Genomic DNA, 21,600 nt, shown 5'->3' with positions numbered 1-21,600 from the left:
GCTCCCGCCGATATTGAAGACAATTTTCTCGACCAATTCGGTTTTCGACCAAAAATTTAGTTTTTTATGCCTCGGATGACGAACAAATTTCGGCTCTCGAACAAACTGAGCGCACTTGAAAGCGTTACTTGACTCCTCTCGTGTTGCTTTCTGTTGTGAGCAGACGTGTTCAATAAACATTTTTATTTTTAAAAAAGTGTGGTTTCGGTTTTCGAACAGCCTTCTGGAATGGATTATGAACGAAATCCGAGGTTTGACTGTATACAGTGATCCCTCGCTACTTCGCGGTTCGTTTATCGCGGGTTCAGTGCATCGCGGATTTTTCAAACATAGTAAAAACATTTTTTTTTTTTACATATACCGTATTTTCACGACCATTCGACGCACCGTATGGTTGGGCGCAGTCTCATTAATGGGTGCTATTTCTGTATTTTACACATAGACAAAACGCACTGTATTATTGGGCGCAATTTTAAAGTGGTAAAACATACGCCAGCTTAAACATACGGCATGCATGCGCGCACGCTAAAAACACGTTAGCTTGTAGCATACGGTAGCTTGTATCTGTATGCCAAGACATACAGATACAAGCTAAAAACACGTTTTTAAAAAGGCAACGAAGCAAAACGGAGTTCCGTTGTATTTTTTTTAGCCATCGTACAATGTACTCACGTTTTTCGATCAATCATCACCCAGAAATCCATCAAAGTCCTCATCCTCTGTATCAGAATTGAACAATTGTGCAAGTACAGGTAATCCATCAAAAACGCCGTGTTCCCTCTCGTTGTCAGTCACTCTCATTGCCATGTGGCTCCACAGAAATGATGCCGGCTTTGCCAAAAACTCGAACAACAGTGCAAGCAGACACGTTCGTCTAAGCAGCCACAATCCATTCGCAAATTGTGGCGTAACTTGCCCGGCGCTGCCTCTCACTCTTTGTAAAGTTGTGTTTGCCATCGATCATTCATTGTTCCCATGCCGCTCGCAACTTTACTTTGAACGCCCGGTTGATGCCGATGTCCAGCGGTTGGAGTTCTTTAGTCAAGTCTCCGGGAATAACGGCAAGCTCAGAGTTCATTTGCTTGACTTGGTTTTTCACCGCTGCTGTGAGATGGGCACGCATGCCAAAAGCATAACCGATGGCTTGAAGTTTGAACTGAGCTTCGTAGGCGTGTCTCTTTGTAGAATTTATTTTCGGGGGTTCTTAGAAACCAAAACCGAAGTTGTTTTGCAACAATGCACATAGCCACACTCTATACAGGTGTTGGTACCTGCTTGTAGCGTCCCTTTAGTGTCCACTTACACGCCCACCCTTCACTCATTGGCGGACTGCTTCCCCGCATGCCTGTCACTCACGTCTGCCTTTTCTCTCTCTTTCTCTCCATACATGTATATATACACGCCCACCCTTCACTGATTGGCCGACTTCTTTGCCGCATGCCTGTCCACAGTCACTTCCGCCTTTTCTCTATATAAACAGCGTGTCGGCTGTCAGTCAGGTTTTGGAACTCAGCGCATAGACAAGACGCTCCGCATCATAAGGCGTCCTATCCATTTTGGAGAAAATTTTAGACTTTTAATGGCGCCTTATAGTCGTGAAAATACGGTACATTGAGTACAGTGCTGTATATGTTGCTCTATGTGACTCGCTGTTGTTTTGCAGCTTCTTGCAGACCGTTTGCGTTTTTTTTTTTACCTGTTTATGTTAATTGGACGCTACTTCGCGGATTTTCGTTTATCGCGGGTGGTTTTGGTCCCCATTAACCGCGATAAACGAGGGATTACTGTATATATGTTATATTAGGGCTGTCAGTTTAGCACGTGATTATCGGCATTAATTTAAACAAATTTTAACGTGATTACATTTTTTATCGCGATATTAATGCGGCAACACGTCACAGCGGATGTTACGTTGCTCTATGGATAAACCGGAAACAAAACAACAAGCGCACTGCACAGGTCCACACCCATGTCTGTTTTGCCAGCCATGGTAGCGTGAGACAGCGAAAACTGATACTTAAAGAGTTTATGAATGGAAAGTTTACTTTTAAAAAGTTGCCAGATAGTTCCACTGACAAGGCCAAAGTTACCTGGATGTTTTGCAGTCATAAACTGAGCTATCATCATAGCACATCGAGTCTGAAATACCACTTAATGGCCAAGCACACAGCTGATAAGATAAGAAAACCTTTATTAGTTTCGCAATGGAGAAATTCCCAATTCACAGCAGCAAAGTTATGAAAGGAAGAAGTAGAACAACAAAATTTCGGAGCTGCTGGAAAGGCAGCCACTCTCGCGGCGCTATTTTGAAGTCAAAATAACAAAAATAACACAACACAACACATAGGACACAGACAGCCGTGCAATCTTCACCACTTTTCTGCATACACTTTGTTGTCTGAAGCAGTTCTAGATGAAAGAGGAGAGGATCAAAGTGTCCTTTCACCAGTGGATCAGAGACATCATGCTGAAAATGTGCACATGTCTGCTACAAGCTAAGTTTTGAAAGTAAACACGAAGCTGTAGCGTCCATTGACGAAAAGAGATGAGTTCACTTCTTCTGTCCCACGTAATCTGCTTCAAACTCCAATCCGCGACTCCCAGATCGAAATCCGCATCGGCGCTCCGCGCTAACGCTCCTTTCTTCTCATCGTCGGCTCCTCAAGACTTACATCCATCCAGCCGCAGACTGTTCAAAGCACCGATCTCTCCGCTGAACAAAGCGGGGCTGTGAAAAATGCTGCCCATTACAGGCGCAAGACACAAGCGCCCCGGGACTGTCCAGCAACGACAGTCAAATGACGCCGACATTCCTCCCAGTCAAAAACAGTGCTGGTATACCCATGCTGCCGAGAAGGCACAACCACCAAGCAGAGTCTCCTCCTTGATGAATGTTGTGGCCAAAAAATGCTGAAAAAAGTCCACATCAGGTCCACACGACGTAACAACAAACACAAAGTGACAAAACAAACACAAAAATCAATCTTGACTTCAAAGATGATGTGAGTACTCCGCCCCCTCGTCTAAGACAGACAGCTATTGATAATTTCAAAGCGAAGAAAACGGATAACACGATTAAGAACAAATTTGGTGAAGCCATTGCTAAATGTACGCCTACTGCATGCAAGCCTGTCAACATTGTCCACAGCCAGACTCAAGCTGAAATCATTCGCATTGCATCTAACGACTCCACTACGGATTGCCAGCGAGAGCCTCCATTACAAGCTATGAACAGAAATTGTATGTAGCGGAGAAGGCTAAGGTACACCAAGTGGGAGAAGACACTGTTTCGGGAGCGAAATAAGAGACTAGGTTGATGAGCCTCTGGTGAATAAAGAGCAGGCATTCTATTGAGTACGATGTATGCCACTGACACGATTGTTACTTGTTTGGAACTATTTTATGTGGAAAGTTACCGTGTTCCGTCTCAATATAAATAAAGGGGGTGGAGCTTCTCTGTGTTCGTCTGACAGCGACGGTGCGCTGAGGCACGTCGAGAGTTCAGCGGTGCAGTGGTAGCGACCTAGCGACCACACTGAAAATAAAACGTCTCCAGTGTCATCAAACCAAGCGTAGTCATCCGAAATGATGTCTTCACAAAACCATAGAGAGACTTCCGCGCAAGAAGGACCAACAGAATCAACATAGCCTGACTGCTGTGTTCAAAGCAAACTTGAGAAAAACGAAGTATGCAACCATGGCTTAAATCCACTCTCGGCTGAGTACTAGTTTACCTTACCTGTGCACTTTATAATTTTATATTGCTCTGTTTTGATTCCATAAAAAGAGCTGTTAAAGGAGCTGTTGCGTGACAAAATATTTTTTCACTGTTGTTGATGGACAGTAATATTGTGTGAGAGATTATGTGTGAATAACTGCTCCAAGTGAAAAATGTTCATGTAAAATTGAAAATCGAAATTGTTGTTTCAGTAAATATTTGCATTTTGCACATATAAAACTGATCCATGATTCCATGTTGATGAGACCATTAAAATGGGGAAAATAGGACAAAAAATGTAAAAGGAAATTTAGAAACGATAAAAAATATGTCAGTAATCACGATTGAATCAATTATGAGTTAATTATGACAGTTGCGTTTTTAATCACCATTAAATATTTTAATCGTTTGACAGCACTAATACATACAGTATATATATATATATATATATATATACACAGGTATATATATATACACAAAGAGAGAGAGAGATGCGTTATGCCTCACTGGGCTTTCCTGCTAAGCTCCCTGGCGCATCTGCAAATTTGGTCACAAAAATAGACTCGATTTTAGATTTGGCAGAAGCAGCGCTAACTCGTAGCCCAGGTGGCGTAACGTGATTTTGGGGTATTTTATCAAGGCACAGGCAGACACCCTCATCACTATTAGGGATAGGCTGTCACACAAGGACGCATGTTTGCGGGTGCAAAGTGACTTTATCATCCGCAATGGGATATCTTGTATTTTACCTGCCAATGTCATGCACAGAACCCAAGTCTATTTCTGTTTTTGCAATGTCAAGCACAGCATACTCAGTCGTACTGAGCAAATTAGGGATGCCACTAGGATTGGGTAAACCTTACTTTCATTCCGCAATGCTTTTCTAAAGCGCAAACGCCCCACTACACCCAATTCTACCTGTGCAAAGTCTAGCAAAATACCAAAATAAATAAATCATTGGGCAGTTACAGTTGCGCTGGGAACTAAAATTGAGCCTATAATATGATAATGTTCATGTTTAAAGTTGACCGATTTGTCGATGGGTTATACTGGTGTCCAATCTTCCAGTAAAATGCATTCACAATGAATTGTTCTGCTGCAGCTAACAAAAAAGACATCAGATATCGTGGAGTGAATAAACTCCTTTTGAAATTGTTGATGAAACTTCAATATTCTTGTTTATCCTCTGCTCAAAGTTCGGATAATACTTTGGATTGCAATTTTGGGTCTCTTTTTAACAGTATACTGCATTTTTTTCCCTTTTGTCAGGAGTACACCATTGATGTTTTCTTCCGTCAGACTTGGAAAGACGAGCGATTAAAGTTCCATGGCCCAATGAACATTCTGCCCCTCAACAACTTGATGGCCAGTAAGATCTGGACTCCTGATACCTTCTTTCACAACGGCAAGAAGTCCGTGGCGCATAACATGACAATGCCCAACAAACTGCTGAGGATTATGGAGGATGGAACGCTGCTGTATACTATGAGGTGACTTGGTAACACTTTGCGAATAAATACAAAGTAGTTCAAAATGAAAGTAACAAAGCTGAGTTAATGTTTTTCTCCCTCGGGTTGTTTGGTTGATAATAGCAGATGGGTGATTTTCGACTTGATGAGAGGATAGCGTCTGACACAATACAAGTGATACCCACCTGTATTGTACATTCAGTTACACTTCAGCTGCTGCTAAACACACAATACTTTTTAACACAATATCATACAGTGTTAGACCACATCTAACTACAACGAAAGTAGTAAACATATTGCCTAAGAAATGCCTGCTGTGCGAGTCACATTGAAGCCAAGCACCCACAAAGCGCACCTGAGCTCCCAAAAGCTCACTCCATAGTTGTCAATCAATTAAACATTCAGAAATAAAATACAAGGAGACAGGAGACTATATTCTGTTACCAGTGGGGAATGAAGAGAACCGTTAAGTGTCAGTTCTCTGCACATCACCCAAGGATCTCCCCGCTCGCCCCTCATTTATTTCTCATTGGGAATCTAATACATGGGTGTGTCTAACCTAAAGGGTCATGGCTGTTGAAGACACACTAAACTTGTTTGACTGTGTGTGTATATATTTAGGGGTGTTCACACGGCACACATTTGCTCCGGCGCTGCACCGATGTATTTTGTTGCGATATATTTTGCACCGCAGCAAATTGTGTGGAGCGTTCACACGTACAAAGCCGCTGAGCGTGTCAGCACCGGCACAGCGTCGGTGCAGCCCCACTTGCGTTCACACGGCAGTTTCTGCAGCGGAGCAAAACGACAGAAAACAAATGAGCTGTCGTGTTGGTTCTTTTTAAAACGTATACACAACTCAAGCGACTACTGGACAGGCACGTCCTTCTCCTTCTCGGTCTCTGTGCCTTCTGCTCGAGAGTGACCGCCCCCGAAAACGTAAATCAACGATGACTTCAATGACACTCAGAAAAGCAAACGCGTAATGCGCCAAACAGAAAATCAAGAGAGGAAATCACAAAATAAATGATATGGGGGGTGGGGGGTTGTGAACACACAACAAAGGAACAAACTACACAAACAACTCCGAGACAGTCCAGTCTCCTACAAAAGGAAAGATGTTACCAGCCAAGTCTTGTGTCGTTATTAAACAAACACATGACGGAAGTCCGACAGAGCACGAAAGCAACGCATTCTCGCCGTACGTAAACTCTTCACAAGCATTTGCTCTGGAGCAAATTTAATCCAGTTGCGTTCACACGTGCAAATTTACACCGGTGCTGCTTCGCAAACAAGCATTTGCTCCGGAGCAAATTTTTAAACCACCTCCCTGAGGTGGATCAAATTTGGTCCGGTGTAAACTGTTTTCCGGGGCTACGCCGGAGCTAATTTGCACGTGTGAACGCTCTACTGGGGCAGCCCCGGCGTAGCACCGGACCAAATCTTGCCGTGTGAACACCCCTATTTAGTGAAAATTACGTACATGTGTAATTATTACAAAAACATCAAGTTGCAGCTGGTGTTGACAGCACCATCCACATCCGACCTTGCTCTTGTTTTGTTTTTATACTTATCTGTTTCCAAGCACTTTCTCGGAAAGGTGTTTGCATCCTTCAACTGTCACATAGTCTTCATCTTCTTTATCATAAATGTGAGCATATCTTCATTAAAAGAATTACATTCTTTAGTAAAAGCATTATGTCTTTATTAAAAGCATAAGCGTTCTTCATTGCAGGCATTTACGTTCTTCATTGCAAGCATAATCAATTTATCATTGCAGGCATAAGCGTTCGTCATTGCAAGCATAATCAATGAATCATTAATAAAATGTGAATGTATGATAACTTAAAACTATCAACCTAACAATAGTTCAATGAATCAGTCCCACCCCCACACTGCTGTTGTCAACTTGGTACCACAGCTGATTTTTTTTTCCCCCAGGCTAACGGTTCAAGCTGAGTGCCCCATGCACCTGGAAGACTTTCCCATGGACTCTCACTCATGTCCTCTCAAGTTTGGCAGCTGTAAGTGTGAAAGAAGTCACTCGTTCATATTTCATTAGCCTAATCCCATGTACTATTGATCTAAATCTGGGAATCGGCAACCCACCTCAGGAACCGCATGCAGCTCTTTAGCTCCACCCCAGTGGTTTGTTTTAATATGGTTTCGGTCAGAGTATTGTATTTTCCGCACTAAAAGGCACCCTGGATTATGAGGCGCACCTTCAATGAATGGCCTATTTTGTCTTTTTTTTCGTATATTGGACGCAGTGGATGCAATCTACAATGCATTAGAGGTAAGATCTTAAGCCAGAGCCCAAGCCCAACCCGAATTCGGGTCCGGCCTAAAACGTCAATCATTGCTTCGGGTCGGATATATAACAACTCCCCCACCGTGAGTCGTCACCTTACCGTGGTGGAGGGGTTTGTGTGTCCCAATGATCCTAGGAGCTAAGTTGTCTGGGGCTTTATGCCCCTGGCAGGGTCACCCATGGCAAACAGGTTCTAGGTGAGGGGCCAGACAAAGCACGGCTCAAAGACCCTTATGAAGAGAAAAATATATGGACCAAGGTTTCCCTTGCCCGGACGCGGGTCACCGGGGCCCCCCTCTGGAGCCAGGCCTGGAGGTGGGGCTCGTTGGCAAGCGCCTGGTGGCCGGGCCTACACCAATGGGGCCCGGCCGGGCACAGCCCGAAGAGGCAACGTGGGTCCCCCTTCCCATGGGCTCACCACCCATGAGAGGAGCCAAAGGGGTCGGGTGCAATGTGAGCTGGGCGGCAGCCAAAGGCGGGGACCCTGGCGGTCCGATCCTCGGCTGCAGAAGCTAGCTCTTGGGACATGGAATGTCACCTCTCTGGCAGGGAAGGAGCCCGAGCTGGTGTGTGAGGCAGAGAATTTCCGACTGGATATAGTCGGACTTGCCTCCACACACAGCCTGGGTTCTGGTACCAGTTCTCTCGAGAGGGGTTGGACTCTCTTCCACTCTGGAGTTGCTCACGGTGAGAGGCGCAGAGCAGGTGTGGGCATACTCATTGCCCCCCGGCTCAGTGCCTGTACATTGGGGTTCACACCGGTAGACGAGAGGGTTGCCTCCCTCCGCCTTCGGGTGGGTGGACGGGTCCTGACTGTTGTTTGTGCATATGCACCAAACAGCAGCTCAGCATACCCACCCTTTTTGGAGTCCTTGGAGGGTGTGCTGGAGAGTACTCCTGCTGGGGACTCCCTTGTTCTGCTGGGGGACTTCAATGCTCACGTGGGCAATGAGAGTGAGCCTTGGAGGGGCGTGATTGGGAGGAACGGCCCCCCCGATCAGGACTCGAGTGGTGTTTTGTTATTGGACTTCTGTGCTCGCCACGGATTGTCCATAACGAACACCTTGTTCAAACATAAGGGTGTCCATATGTGCACTTGGCACCAGGACACCCTAGGCCGCAGTTCGATTATCGACTTTGTAGTTGTATCATCGGATTTGCGGCCGCATGTTCTGGACACTCGGGTGAAGAGAGGGGCGGAGCTGTCAACTGATCACCACCTGGTGGTGAGTAGGCTCCGATGGTGGGGGAAAATGCCGGTCCGTCCTGGCAGACCCAAACGTATTGTGAGGGTTTGTTGGGAGCGTCTGGCGGAATCCCCTGTCAGAAGGAGTTTCAACTCCCACCTCCGACAGAGCTTTTCCCATGTTCCGGGGGAGGCGGGGGACATTGAGCCCGAGTGGACCATGTTCCGTGCCTCTATTGTTGAGGCGGCCAATCTGAGTTGTGGCCGTAAGGTGGTTGGTGCCTGTCGTGGCGGCAACCCCCGTACTCGCTGGTGGACACCAGCAGTAAGGGATGCCGTCAAGCTGAAGAAGGAGTCCTATCGAACCTTTATGGCCTGTGGGACCCCAGAGGCAGCTGACGGGCATCGACTGGCCAAGCGGAACGCAGCTTCGGTGGTCGACGAGGCAAAAACCAGAGCGTGGGAAGAGTTCGGTGAGGCCATGGAAGCCGACTTCCGGACGGCTTCGAGGAAATTCTGGTCCACCATTCGACGTCTCAGGAGGGGGAAGCAGTGCACCACTAACACTGTGTACAGTGGGGATGGGGCGCTGCTGACTTCGACTCGGGACGTTGTGAACCGGTGGGCAGAGTACTTCGAAGACCTCCTCAACTCCACCAACACACCTTCCTTGGAGGAAGCAGAGCCTGGGGACTCTGAGGTGGGCTCTCCTATCTCTGTGGTTGAAGTCACCGATGTGGTTAAAAAGCTCCTCGGTGGCAAGGCCCCAGGGGTGGATGAGATCCGCCCGGAGTTCCTCAAGGCTCTGGATGTTGTGGGGCTGTCCTGGTTGACACGCCTCTGCAACATCGCATGGTCAACAGGGAGAGTGCCTCTGGATTGGCAGACCGGGGTGGTAGTCCCTCTTTTTAAAAAGGGGGACCGGAGGGTGTGTTCCAACTACAGAGGGATCACACTCCTCAGCCTCCCTGGTAAGGTCTATTCAGGGGTGCTGGAGAGGAGGGTCCATCAGGAAGTCGAGCCTCAGATTGAGGAGGAGCAGTGTGGTTTTCGTCCCGGCCGTGGAACAGTGGACCAGCTCTACACCCTTAGCAGGGTCCTCGAGGGTATGTGGGATTTCGCCCAACCAGTCTACATGTGTTTTGTGGACTTGGAGAAGGCGTTTGACCGTGTCCCTCGGGGAGTTCTGTTGGGGGTGCTTCGTGGGTATGGGGTACCGAACCCCCTGATACGGGCGGTTCGGTCACTATACCACCGATGTCAGAGTTTGGTTCGCATTGCCGGCAGTAAGTCGGAATCGTTTCCAGTGGGGGTAGGACTCCGCCAAGGCTGCCCTTTGTCGCCGATTCTGTTCATAACCTTTATGGACAGAATTTCTAGGCGCAGCCGAAGCGTTGAGGGGGTCCGTTTTGGGGGCCTCAGTATTGCATCCCTGCTTTTTGCAGATGATGTGGTGCTGTTGGCTCCTTCAAACAGGGCTCTCCAACTGTCACTGGAGCGTTTCGCAGCCGAGTGTGAAGCGGCTGGGATGAAGATCAGCACCTCCAAATCTGAAACCATGGTCCTCAGTCGGAAAAGGGTGGAGTGCCCCCTCCGGGTCGGGGAGGAGATCTTGCCCCAAGTGGAGGAGTTCAAGTATCTTGGGGTCTTGTTCACGAGTGGGGTCAGGAGGGAGCGAGAGATCGACAGGCGGATCGGTGCAGCGTCTGCTGTGATGCGGACGTTGTATCGGTCTGTCGTGGTGAAGAAGGAGCTGAGCCAAAGGGCGAAGCTCTCAATTTACCGGTCGATCTACGTTCCAACCCTCATCTATGGTCACGAGCTATGGGTCGTGACCGAAAGAACGAGATCCCGGTTACAAGCGGCCGAAATGAGTTTTCTCCGCAGTGTGTCCGGGCTCTCCCTTAGAGATAAGGTGAGAAGCTCGGTCATCCGGGAGGGGCTCAGAGTCGAGACGCTTCTCCTCCACATCGAGAGGAGCCAGATGAGGTGGCTTGGACATCTGATTCGGATGCCTCCTGAGCGCCTCCCTGGTGAGGTGTTCCGGGCATGTCCCACCGGGAGGAGACCGCGAGGAAGTCCCAGGACGCGCTGGAGAGACTATGTCACCCAGCTGGCCTGGGAACGTCTCGGGATCCCCCGGGGAGAGCTGGAAGAAGTAGCTAGGGAGAGGGAAGTCTGGGCTTCCCTGCTAAAGCTGTTGCCCCCGCGACCCGGCCCCGGATAAGCGGTAGATGATGGATGGATGCATGGATATATAACAACTCACTGTGATGTTGCTACCCAAACATCACAGTGCGCTGAGGCGTTTCGAGGCCGTGAATAGTTTTGGCCACGAGAGACCGTGGTTCAGAAAAAAACAGAAGTCGCCCCATCACAGCATGTACTGTACTAAACTCTTGCAATAACAATTCAAAGAACTCCTTCCTGTCTCTGTCGATTATCCACCAGTCATTGTTCTTCTTTGTCTCTCTGCTTCTCTCTCTTAAAGTGCTGCGCTAGATTTTTAAGGACGTACTGCTGCTGTGGTTTGTGGCCCAATTTTCAACCCGTCAAAATGACGGACGGCCTTAAATTTTTTCTGTCAACGCTTAAAAAAAAATCTGTCAATGATGGAAAATTGTCGGTTAATGTACCCTCTGCAGAAACAGAAAAATAAAATATGTAAATGTTTGTAGAGTCTTGTTTAACTTAGATTTTGCTACAAAAGACAGGCTTTAATTTGTTATCATAAATCACCCCTCCTCCTCCCGAGTCCTCACAAATAAAATATGAAATTTCGGGTTTGCTTCGGGCTTGGGCCTGCAAGTCAATTGAATTGGTTGGGCCGGGTCGGGCTTTAATACCCGTGAGCCGGGTCGGGTCAGGCTGGATTTTTTAGGCCCGATCTTACCTCTACAATGCATCCACTAGATGGAGCTACGCTCTCTCCGTTCGACTCAAGAGGTGTTCATGACCGCCTCCAAAAACGTAAATTAACGATTACTTCAATGAAACTACGAAAATTGAAAATAATACATCAAAACAGAAAATCAAGTGAGGAAATCACAAAATAAATTCTATAGTCACCCTACAGAATTTATTTTGGCATTTCCTTGAGCATAGCTCCAACAGAACGATCAGATGTCAGTAAAATGTTAGAGAATGGACTGTCTCAGAAGTGTTTGTTATTTATTCATTTGTTGTGTACTGTATTCCCAAATGAGGAAATGCCAAAATAAATTCTGCAGGGTCGCGGTATAATTTATTTTGTGATTTCCTCGCTTGATTTTCTGTTTTGATGCATTGTTTTCAAGTTTCGTAGTTTCATTGAAGGAATCGTTAATTTACGTTTTTTCGGAGGCGGTCATGAACGCCTCTCGAGTCGAACGGGAGAAGATATGGAGACGGACAAAGACTTACCTGTAATTGTTGAGACTGTGAAAACCATTAATAAAGTGTACGTTTAAAAAAACAACAACACCACAGCTCTCCTTTTTTGGGAGATGCAACAAAAACATATTTAATAAAGTAGGGACACAGTTCACTGAACCAACAGCAAGTTATAACATTGTAAGCATGTCTCCAGCAAGGAGCCATCTTGGGGTAGACATATTTCCGTAATGACCATACACAAGGCGCACCGGATTTTAAGGCGCACTGTGAGCTTTTAAGAAAATGGATGACCTTTCGGTGTGCCTTATGGTGCAGAAAATACGGTACAAAACAAACATTCTTAGTGTTTTCCAATGCTGTAAAAATGTGTAGAATAAATATTACATTTCAATATTTTTGTCAACGAAGATTTGTGTCATAGCCTGCAACAGCCCACATTTCAATTAGCTGGGCGGGATGTTGGTCAGGTGGCCTTTGTAAAAAAAAAAAAAAGCATTTCATGTACAATTCACCGAGGGTACTGGCAAAGAATGGGAATGTGGAGGGCAGAGGGAAGCATTTTTAAACAGTACACGTGAGCTACGATCGTTAACACGCTGCAAAACACGCTGCAAAAGTGTGTTCCAAGCCTCGATCATCTTCGGTCACGTTATGGCTGTTGCTCATGATGGCATGCGTGTGTAAGTGCGTGCGTATGCATGCGTGTGCGATAATGGGTCGATCGCGGGAGGTTGGTTGATCGAAAAGTAGATCTTTGGTCCAAAAAAGTTTGGGCACCGCTGCTCTACAGGATGCACTGCAGGGGAAAAAATGTTTAATCATGAAGGCTCATTGTGTATTTGTAGCCAACTTAGTAATTTTGATAGTAGGCTAATATAGCTAATATAAATAAATTCAGCATGTGTTGCCTTAATTATAAGGCTTATATAAGGCTTTTAACTTTTTGCGGCTCCAGACATATTTGTTTTTTGTTTTTGTTTTTTGATCCAATGCGGCTCTTTCAACATTTTGGGTTGCCGGCCCCAGATATAAATGAATTGATTTTTTTATTGACAAGCACGAATTCACTCGCTGTTCACATTTTAGAAGCTAGTTATTGTGATAATCTATTTCTTTCAAACTGCCAAGGTGTGTCATACAGTAATCCCTCGTTTTACGAGGTTAATGGGGACCAGAAACCCCCCCACGAAAGGTGAAAACCATGAGGTAGGATTTGCCCCGAGGAATTTTCATGGATGTGTATGTGGGTACCAGTGGGTAAAAAGTATTTCTCATTTACATATTTGAGACAAAGATTACAATAGTAGACATATTTACTTGAATTTTAAATTCTAAAACCTTATACGGTAATTAACGATCATCAACTTTGCCTTCTGAGAGTGGCGAAGAGGCTTGTGCTGGTGACGAAGAAGGCGGCACTCACTTGACTCGTACAGGCTTTAGGTTAAGAAGACGTTAACCTTGTCTTCTTATTCGTTGAAATAGATTTAGTTTCTTTTATATCAATCAAACTATTTTTATAACACTTTTCAGACATAGAAATGCAACTCAAAGTGCTGCACAATTCCTTAAAGCATTTTTAACTTACAACATAAAAAATACATACACATATACATACATACCACATATATACACAGATAAATTAAAATAGGCATATAAATATGTTTGAATGTGATGAGTGTGCGTGTGAGAGAGAGAGAGCAATGAAGCATTATCCCCCCCTTCCCCACCTCCCAATTTTGCTGCTGTAGACTGCAAATTTCCCCAATGTGGGACAAATAAGGTTATCTTATCTTATCTTATCTTAGTATGTTACTTAAAAGCCAAGCTAAAAAGATGTGCCTTAAGCCTCAATTGGTCTTTTTTTCGTGAAGATAAAACCTCTTACCGAGCTGACAAATTTGGCTGTCACATAAGTCTTGGTCTGAGCTGTCATTGCTTCCCTGTGACGTGTCTAAAAAACAGCTCACAAACTTTCAAAATAAGGTCTCCCCGATGCGGTCATGGCGAGCCAACTCCCTGCCGCCACCATTGAAGCAATGTCTCCCTGTTGATGGTGCCATCTGCGTGGAGGGACGAGCTTACATGCTCTCACACAGCATTGCTTCGGCGGCGACGAGGTTGGAGCGCACCTTAACTCATCAAAAAAAGTTAGCGCTTGAACAAAATAAGTTTTAGCGAACACAACACTAAGATGTAGTATGTGAGACAAGGGGACATGCTGGGTGAGGCTGCAATGGTGCGAGCCCAATCAGCTCACAGGATAAATCCACTTGCTCTCATTGGTCTATGTCACCAATCACGTGCCTTGTTTGAGTGGACATGTACAAAGCTTCAGAGTCACGTAAACTCTTTGTTCGACCTGCAGGGAAACCTTCTCTCTCGCACATGAACATGAAACAACGCGTCTTTTCGCTATATGGCTGTGACTGTCTTTTTTTCATTTTGATTTTTTGATGATTTAAAAAAAATGTTTTTGGGTGAATACAGTATTTTAGAAAAACCCGTGAAGCACTAAACATGCAAAACATGAAGCGCTAAGTGGCGAGGGATTACTGTACAAGCACATTTTTTAAAAATGTAAGAATGCATATCAAGAAAATCTAAAGGAACATGGTTTTTATGTTTTATATAGTATATATATATATATATATAAACAGTCCAGTGGTGCAATGATCCATCACAGGCCGCGGTTGTGGGGTTTTTTATTTTTGAAATGTGCATGTCATTTGTCCCCACTACATCGATGATAGTTTTCAGTTTATTTGTTCCACAGTTAAGGCTATTGTTAGGCTACGGCAAAGATTAATGTAGTCTAAATGAGATAATTACAGGTAGTCTCTCAATGTCTCATTTGAGTTGACTTGAATTGAAATGATATAAGGGATTTGTAGAAGTCTGTTTTTCCCTCTGCTTCAGATGCCTACACAAAGTCTGAAGTTACTTACATTTGGACTCGAAATGCCTCCAAATCTGTGGATGTGGCAGCTGATGGATCGAGACTCAACCAGTATGACTTGGTGGGACAAACTGTGGGAAAGGAGACAATTAAATCCAGCACTGGTAAAGGTTCAAATTTTTCTTGTTATCTTTTTTGTTTATCATTCTATTTTCTACTGCTTAAGCCTTCCTACTAGATGTTAAGATGGGGGGAAACACACATTGATGTCTAAGGACAGTTTAGTCTTCCATTAATGCAACAAATGGGAAGAAACCCACATGAGCGTCGGGCAAAAATGCTAACTGTGCATAAAAAGGTCTCTGATAAAATTTGAATCCACAACCTTTGACTGTGATGTACTAACACGTGCAAAAGTATATCTGCTCCAGCCATATACAAAGAAAATGAGCATTGACTCACTATTAACAAATGATTGTAATAACCATGGTTATTATATATTTTATATTTTAGAATCATGATTTCAAAAAAAAAAAAATAGATCTGAAATTGACTGCTCATGAATGTTTTTACGCTACCTTTTAGGTGAATACACGGTCATGACTGCCCACTTCCACCTGAAGAGGAAAATTGGCTATTTTGTGATCCAGACATATTTGCCCTGCATCATGACAGTAATCCTCTCCCAGGTCTCTTTCTGGCTTAATCGAGAGTCCGTTCCAGCCAGAACTGTATTTGGTGAGTCCATTTATCTGAACCCAACACTTTGAACTATCACTAAATAAATGCACTGAACTTATAAATTCACAGAACACGATAATAACCAGAAGTCTGAACCATTTACATTATAGTGGAATAGAGTACAGTATACAGTAGATCAGGTGCGGCACACATGCGGCTCACGAGCCGCAAGCGGCTCTTTGGCTAGCTCAATGCGGCTCCCGGGCTTTCAAATGACATGCGTCGAAAACGCCTCGGCTGTGGCGGTGCCAATCAAACAACGGCGCTAAATACACAGAACTTACTACGGCAGCCTATCATCAAATCCATTACTTGAGTGACATACAGGGCAACCAATCAGATGACAACTGAATCACCGCTCATGCGCAGACAACGGTGCTTGGCGCTAAACGCTAAGCTAGTCAGCGAATTACCTCTGATTTTCAGGCAGGGTTGCCCAATACCAATACGTCAATCGCAATCGACCGGGAGCCAGCGAACTGGTCCCAAGTCGAGCGCGAGGGTTGGGAGGAGGAAATGGGGGCAAAAAAATACTTTGTGTGTTTCGAATTCATTCATGTTCGGTGAGGTTCCGGCTGTCGCTCATCCCCGTTCCAAGACCCCTAAAATGCAGACAAAAATGTTTTATAAGCATAAAAATGCATCAAAATATGTAACATGTATTTGTTACACATTTTAATAATTAGATTATGGCACAACAAATTAGTTGTGTATAATGTAAATATCAAATAATAGAGTAGCGAATAAAAATGATGGTCATATAACTTTTAACTGTGTCCGCATTGTGTTTTTCTCTCTTTAATTCATGTTCTCTCCCAGAAGTGATTTCTGCCTGGCGTTTGTTTCAGAACTGATCCAAGGACGTTTGCGTTTTTTGGCTTTTAAGAATCCTTCGAAAATGTCCAAGGCAAACATCAGCATCGTGAGCGATCGATTGCTCGTCCGGTGAACACTTTTTCTGGGTGATTCACATTTACGAAAATTATCGGAATGCCTCATGGACCAAGTGGCAAATGACAAGGACACATCTCTATCTATTATCTATCAACACACAGACAGATACGGTAGAGGTATCTCTAAGCCAATGGACTGCCAGGATGATATTCGGTCATAGCCAATGGCAGAGCAGCTATAAGTGTGGTGCGTTCATTAAACTCGGAGCTGTGAGTAGCAGCCCAAACTGTATTTTTACCTTTCGTATCTTGAAATTTCTTTCATAACAAGAGGCAGTATTTTCCTGTTGAGGTGTTTCGTAACTTGAACATTTTGTATGAAGAGACGTGTGTGAGTAGAGGTACCACTGTACTCCTATGCCGGGTTCCTATACAATGCTTTGGCTGCACTGTATAGACAAGGACGTCCGTGCATATTTTGCATTTATTCTATGCGTGTTTTGGGATGTCACCTGGAGTCTTACGGATATGCACCAAACTGGGTGATACCACTCAAAACTTTGGGGGTATAACATAACAAGTGGATTCACTTGTTATGTTATTCACGTGTTTCAAGCAAACTCAAACTAGTGGGCTGTAAATTGTGCACGTCCACTACGTCTTAGCAAGTGCACTGCCATAAACGCAATACTTATCCTAAAACTCAACTTTCTTTATAGAGAGCACTTTGAAACAAGCACGGCTGCATTTAAAGGTGCTGCTATACATAAAGTAAAAATCTGACAGAACAAGAAAGGCAGTAAAAACAATAAAGCACAGGTGTCAAACGCAAGACCAGGGGGCCAGATTCAGCCTGACACATCATTTTATGATACCTGCTAAAATCTGTACCAAAATGCCACATAAATAATAAATAATGAGATTTTGCAATAATTTTGCGACCATGTTTACATTCAGTTGAACAATAACTGAACAAACAACATACAAATACCGTATTTTCACGATTATAAGGCGCCATTAAAAGTCTAATATTTTCTCCAAAATGGACAGGACGCCTTATGATGCGGAGCGTCTTGTCTATGCGCTGAGTTCCAAAACCTGACTGACAGCCGACACGCTGTTTATATAGAGAAAAGGCGGAAGTGACTGTGGACAGGCATGCGGCAAAGAAGTCGGCCAATCAGTGAAGGGTGGGCGTGTATATATACATATATGGAGAGAAAGAGAGAGAAAAGGCAGACGTGAGTGACAGGCATGCGGGGAAGCAGTCCGCCAATGAGTGAAGGGTGGGCGTGTAAGTGGACGCTAAAGGGACGCTACAAGCAGATACCAACACCTGTATAGAGTGTGGCTATGTGCATTGTTGCAAAACAACTTCGGTTTTGGTTTCTAAGAACCCCCGAAAATAAATTCTACAAAGAGACACGCCTACGAAGCTCAGTTCAAACTTCAAGCCATCGGTTATGCTTTTGGCATGCATGCCCATCTCACAGCAGCGGTGAAAAATCAAGTCAAGCAAATGAACTCTGGGCTTGCCGTTATTCCCGGAGGCTTGACTAAAGAACTCCAACCGCTGGACATCGGCATCAACCGGGCGTTCAAAGTAAAGTTGCGAGCGGCATGGGAACAATGAATGATCGATGGCAAACACAACTTTACAAAGAGTGAGAGGCAGCGCCGGGCGAGTTACGCCACAATTTGCGAATGGATTGTGGCTGCTTGGACGAACGTGTCTGCTTGCACTGTTGTTCGAGTTTTTGGCAAAAGCCGGCATCATTTCTGTGGAGCCACATGGCAATGAGAGTGACTGACAACGAGAGGGAACACAGCGTTTTTGATGGATTACCGGTACTTGCACAATTGGTCAATTCTGATACAGAGGATGAGGACTTTGATGGATTTCTGGGTGATGATTGATCGAAAAACGTGAGTACATTGTACGATGGCTAAAAAAAATACAACGGAACTCCGTTTTGCTTCGTTGCCTTTTTAAAAACGTGTTTTTAGCTTGTATCTGTATGTCTTGGCATGCTACCGTATGCTACAAGCTAACGTGTTTTTAGCATGCGCGCATGCATGCCGTATGTTTAAGCTGGCGTATGTTTTACCACTTTAAAATTGCGCCCAATAATACAGTGCGTTTTGTCTACGTGTAAAATACAGAAATAGCACCCATTAATGAGACTGCGCCCAACCATACGGTGCGTCGAATGGTCGTGAAAATACGGTAATTGACTGATTTCAAAACTAGTAAGCCATCAATTTTTTAGTGTACAAGGAATAATACGATGTGATGATGAAACATTTATTCAGTTTCTGTTGTCATGGCCCTCCTAAGGAAGACATAACTCCAAAGTGGCCTGTGACAAAAATGAGTTTGACACCCCTGCAATAAAGACAATAAAACAGTACGCTGTCATGCTGAGTTCAAAGCCCAAGAATGTGTTTTAAGATGAGTTTTAAGGATGGACAGAGAGCGTCTTACCGAATGTTTAATGGAAGTCATTTCAAATGAAGAGAAAGGCAATGAAAAAAGCTTGATCTCCCTTTGAGCCTCCGCTTAGTTTTTTGTCCCTCCAGTAGCGTCTGGTCCACTGAGCTGAGGCACCAGTTGCGTACGTAGAGGTGGAGGTAAGGTGGACCAAGACCATTTTCAGATATAAAGACAAGTAATTCTATCCTTCCTTCCATTATCCAATCCGCTTTATCCTCACAAGGGTCACAGGGGTGCTTGAGCCTATCCCAGCTGTCTTTGGGCAGTAGGATGGGGACACCCTGAACCGGTTGCCAGAACATCACAGGGCATTAAAGACAAATAAAAGAATCCTAAAATGAACTCTAAAGTCTATCGGGAGCCAGTAAAGGGAGGCCAGAATTTGAGTTGTGTGCTCAGTCCGATGAGCACCAGTTCAGAGGCGAGCAGCAGCATTTTGGACCAACTTACAACAAAGAATTGCTTTAGTAACTGGAACAGAAAAGATTTAAAGTGCATCTGAAATTCAAAAATAACATTAAATACTGAATTTAACAATAAATATTTTTTGACTGACCATGTCAAACCATACGATACTGAAAAATAAAATTACATATAATCAATAACTAATAATGCATTCAAACTAATCACCAACATTATCTCAGGAGCACAATATTTAAAAAAAACTTTAACCAGCAAAAATAATTTGTGCTTTTTTTTTTTTAAATCAAAGATAATGTCTGGATTAATGGCTACAATGAGCACGTTTTGCAATGCACAGATTTTCGAAGCGAGGTTTGGCAGGACACAGCACTCTCGGCTCCTGCTCAATGTGTCGTCGGGACCTGTATTTTCGTTTAATGAAGTAGCAGTCACAAAGCGGCATGATTGTTAGCAATATTCGGCACGTTTTTGCTGAAAAAAACTCAAGCAGTTTATCAGCGTGATTGGGGTGTAATGTCTTTAAGTGACGTCTTAATTTATTTGGCTTCATGCTGTCCGCTACCAAAACTTTTAGACACAGTAAGCACATTGATCTTTCCTTGTCTGCCACCGCAGTCACATTGAAGCCAAGCACTAGATACGCCTCGTCATATTTCCTCCCTGAGAATGCTCCCTGCGCAAACTCTGCCAATGAGAGTGCCACTGCCCCCTAACGCAGTGGAGGTGCAACTGCACGTTATTTTAGGACAGTAAAAAAATAAAAAATCATGTTCCCCGAGGTCAAACGCGCCCCCCTTGACGGAGGCTCGTGCCCCCCCCAGGGGGGCGCGCCCCACGATTTGAGAAACACTGTGTTAAGCCGATGCTGCGAAAGACGCGCCTGAGTTCTCACTGCCTTTAATTTTACGAAACCAACCCGGTCTGAATCCTTATTAAATTCCCAAATAGTAACCGCTCCAGATTTGGAGAAATATTAACGGACGTTTCGTTTTTACAGCAGCTCTTTCTCATTTTTCGTCTGTTGCAATTGTTATTGACTCAGGTAAAGTTCAATAGTCCTTGTGAGGACCATTCGGGTTCGTTTGTCATGCCGGAGTAAAATATTTTAAGTAACGCGTTCAATGATGGTTAACGCTTACCAATGTTAATGCTTATTCGCCGCCATTCGTTCATTATTGGAGGTTGAGTGGTCCATGATTCAAATCATGAAGTGACTGAGGTGGACGTGAATACATTTTATAAGATTTATTAAAATAGATAAAAATGACAATCATTCTGATAACATTCATTAATCAACCGTAAAACCGCGACTCGCAAGGAATTCACAGTAATCATGAACATCACAAAATCATTGAAGTGATGATGTAGCTTAAAATCCAAATGATTGGTTGATAAACCGAAAGAAGTGAAAATAAAAAAGAGAATAAGACAAAAAGGTTATAAAATAAATAAATGTGATTAAATAATAGTCTATCTTGATGAGCCTGGAGTGGCCGTGCCTAACACGTCTGTTTTCTGTATATTGTAAATCGGAAATAAGATCTAATTATTGAAGACCAGAATGTTAAATAGAATTTAAATACTGTACTTCGGTTAGTTGCTCTCTCGAGGGCAAAATTAGGTTATTGGTTTTCTTACCGAAATAGTAGTATTGTGGTATCCTAATCTCGTAAGGCATTTTTCACAGCATGAAGAAAATTCCTCTTTGAATAGGAAAAAAATAAAAAATAAAAAGTAAGTGTCTGAGCTTACTCTTCGTCATCCTTTTAGCTGGGATAAAAATTTGAAAAAAGATAAATGTGATGATCCATGCTGAGTCCAATTGCTCTCATCTGAGGCAGAGTTGTAAAAAAGGAAAAAAGACTTTGTGCCTGCTCGCGGCCGAGCTAGCAGAGGTCCGATAGGCTGGAGGCAGAGCCTCCTCCACGGAGGAGAGAGCCCAAAGGCTCCTCCAAAATGCTCTTCCAAATCTCTCGAAATTGTCCCGAAACTGCCCAACGCGTCGCTCTCCGCAACGCCTTTTAAAGCCCTGAATGTAGGGCTAAGGTCATCTCTCCTCCAGATGGTGGGTCATGATGACCTGCATGTCCT

At 44.2% G+C, this 21,600-nt stretch overlaps 1 protein-coding gene and 1 long non-coding RNA gene across 4 annotated transcripts in view; one reads left to right on the top strand and one right to left on the bottom strand.

Moving 5' to 3' along the window:
• gabra2a (gamma-aminobutyric acid type A receptor subunit alpha2a) overlaps positions 1–21,600 on the top strand; it is a 77,718-nt gene that overhangs the window by 31,794 nt on the left and 24,324 nt on the right. For both annotated transcript variants that reach the window (XM_086126534.1, XM_086126535.1), the window contains exons 5-8: positions 4,988–5,208; positions 7,129–7,211; positions 14,979–15,122; positions 15,544–15,696. In XM_086126534.1, the coding sequence (XP_085982660.1) occupies positions 4,988–5,208; positions 7,129–7,211; positions 14,979–15,122; positions 15,544–15,696 (601 nt within the window). The remainder of the gene's footprint in view (positions 1–4,987; positions 5,209–7,128; positions 7,212–14,978; positions 15,123–15,543; positions 15,697–21,600) is intronic.
• LOC147196787 (uncharacterized) lies at positions 12,113–21,528 on the bottom strand. 2 transcript variants are annotated; one of them, XR_015102602.1, is made up of 4 exons: positions 21,148–21,528; positions 16,113–16,301; positions 15,008–15,089; positions 12,113–12,855 (listed from the first exon to the last, which is right to left on the bottom strand). It is a non-coding gene; the product is annotated as an uncharacterized LOC147196787 (long non-coding RNA). The 2 variants fall into 2 exon arrangements; XR_015102601.1 differs by lacking the exon at positions 16,113–16,301 and having other exon boundaries at positions 12,118–12,855.

The sequence above is a fragment of the Hippocampus guttulatus genome, chromosome 13, assembly GCF_054856545.1.
Source record: "Hippocampus guttulatus isolate MCC_2025c chromosome 13, RoL_Hgut_1.0, whole genome shotgun sequence".
In the NCBI taxonomy this organism is placed as follows: Eukaryota; Metazoa; Chordata; class Actinopteri; order Syngnathiformes; family Syngnathidae; genus Hippocampus; species Hippocampus guttulatus.
Note: the sequence above shows the minus strand (reverse complement) of the source record. Positions and strands in the feature narration are given on the sequence as shown.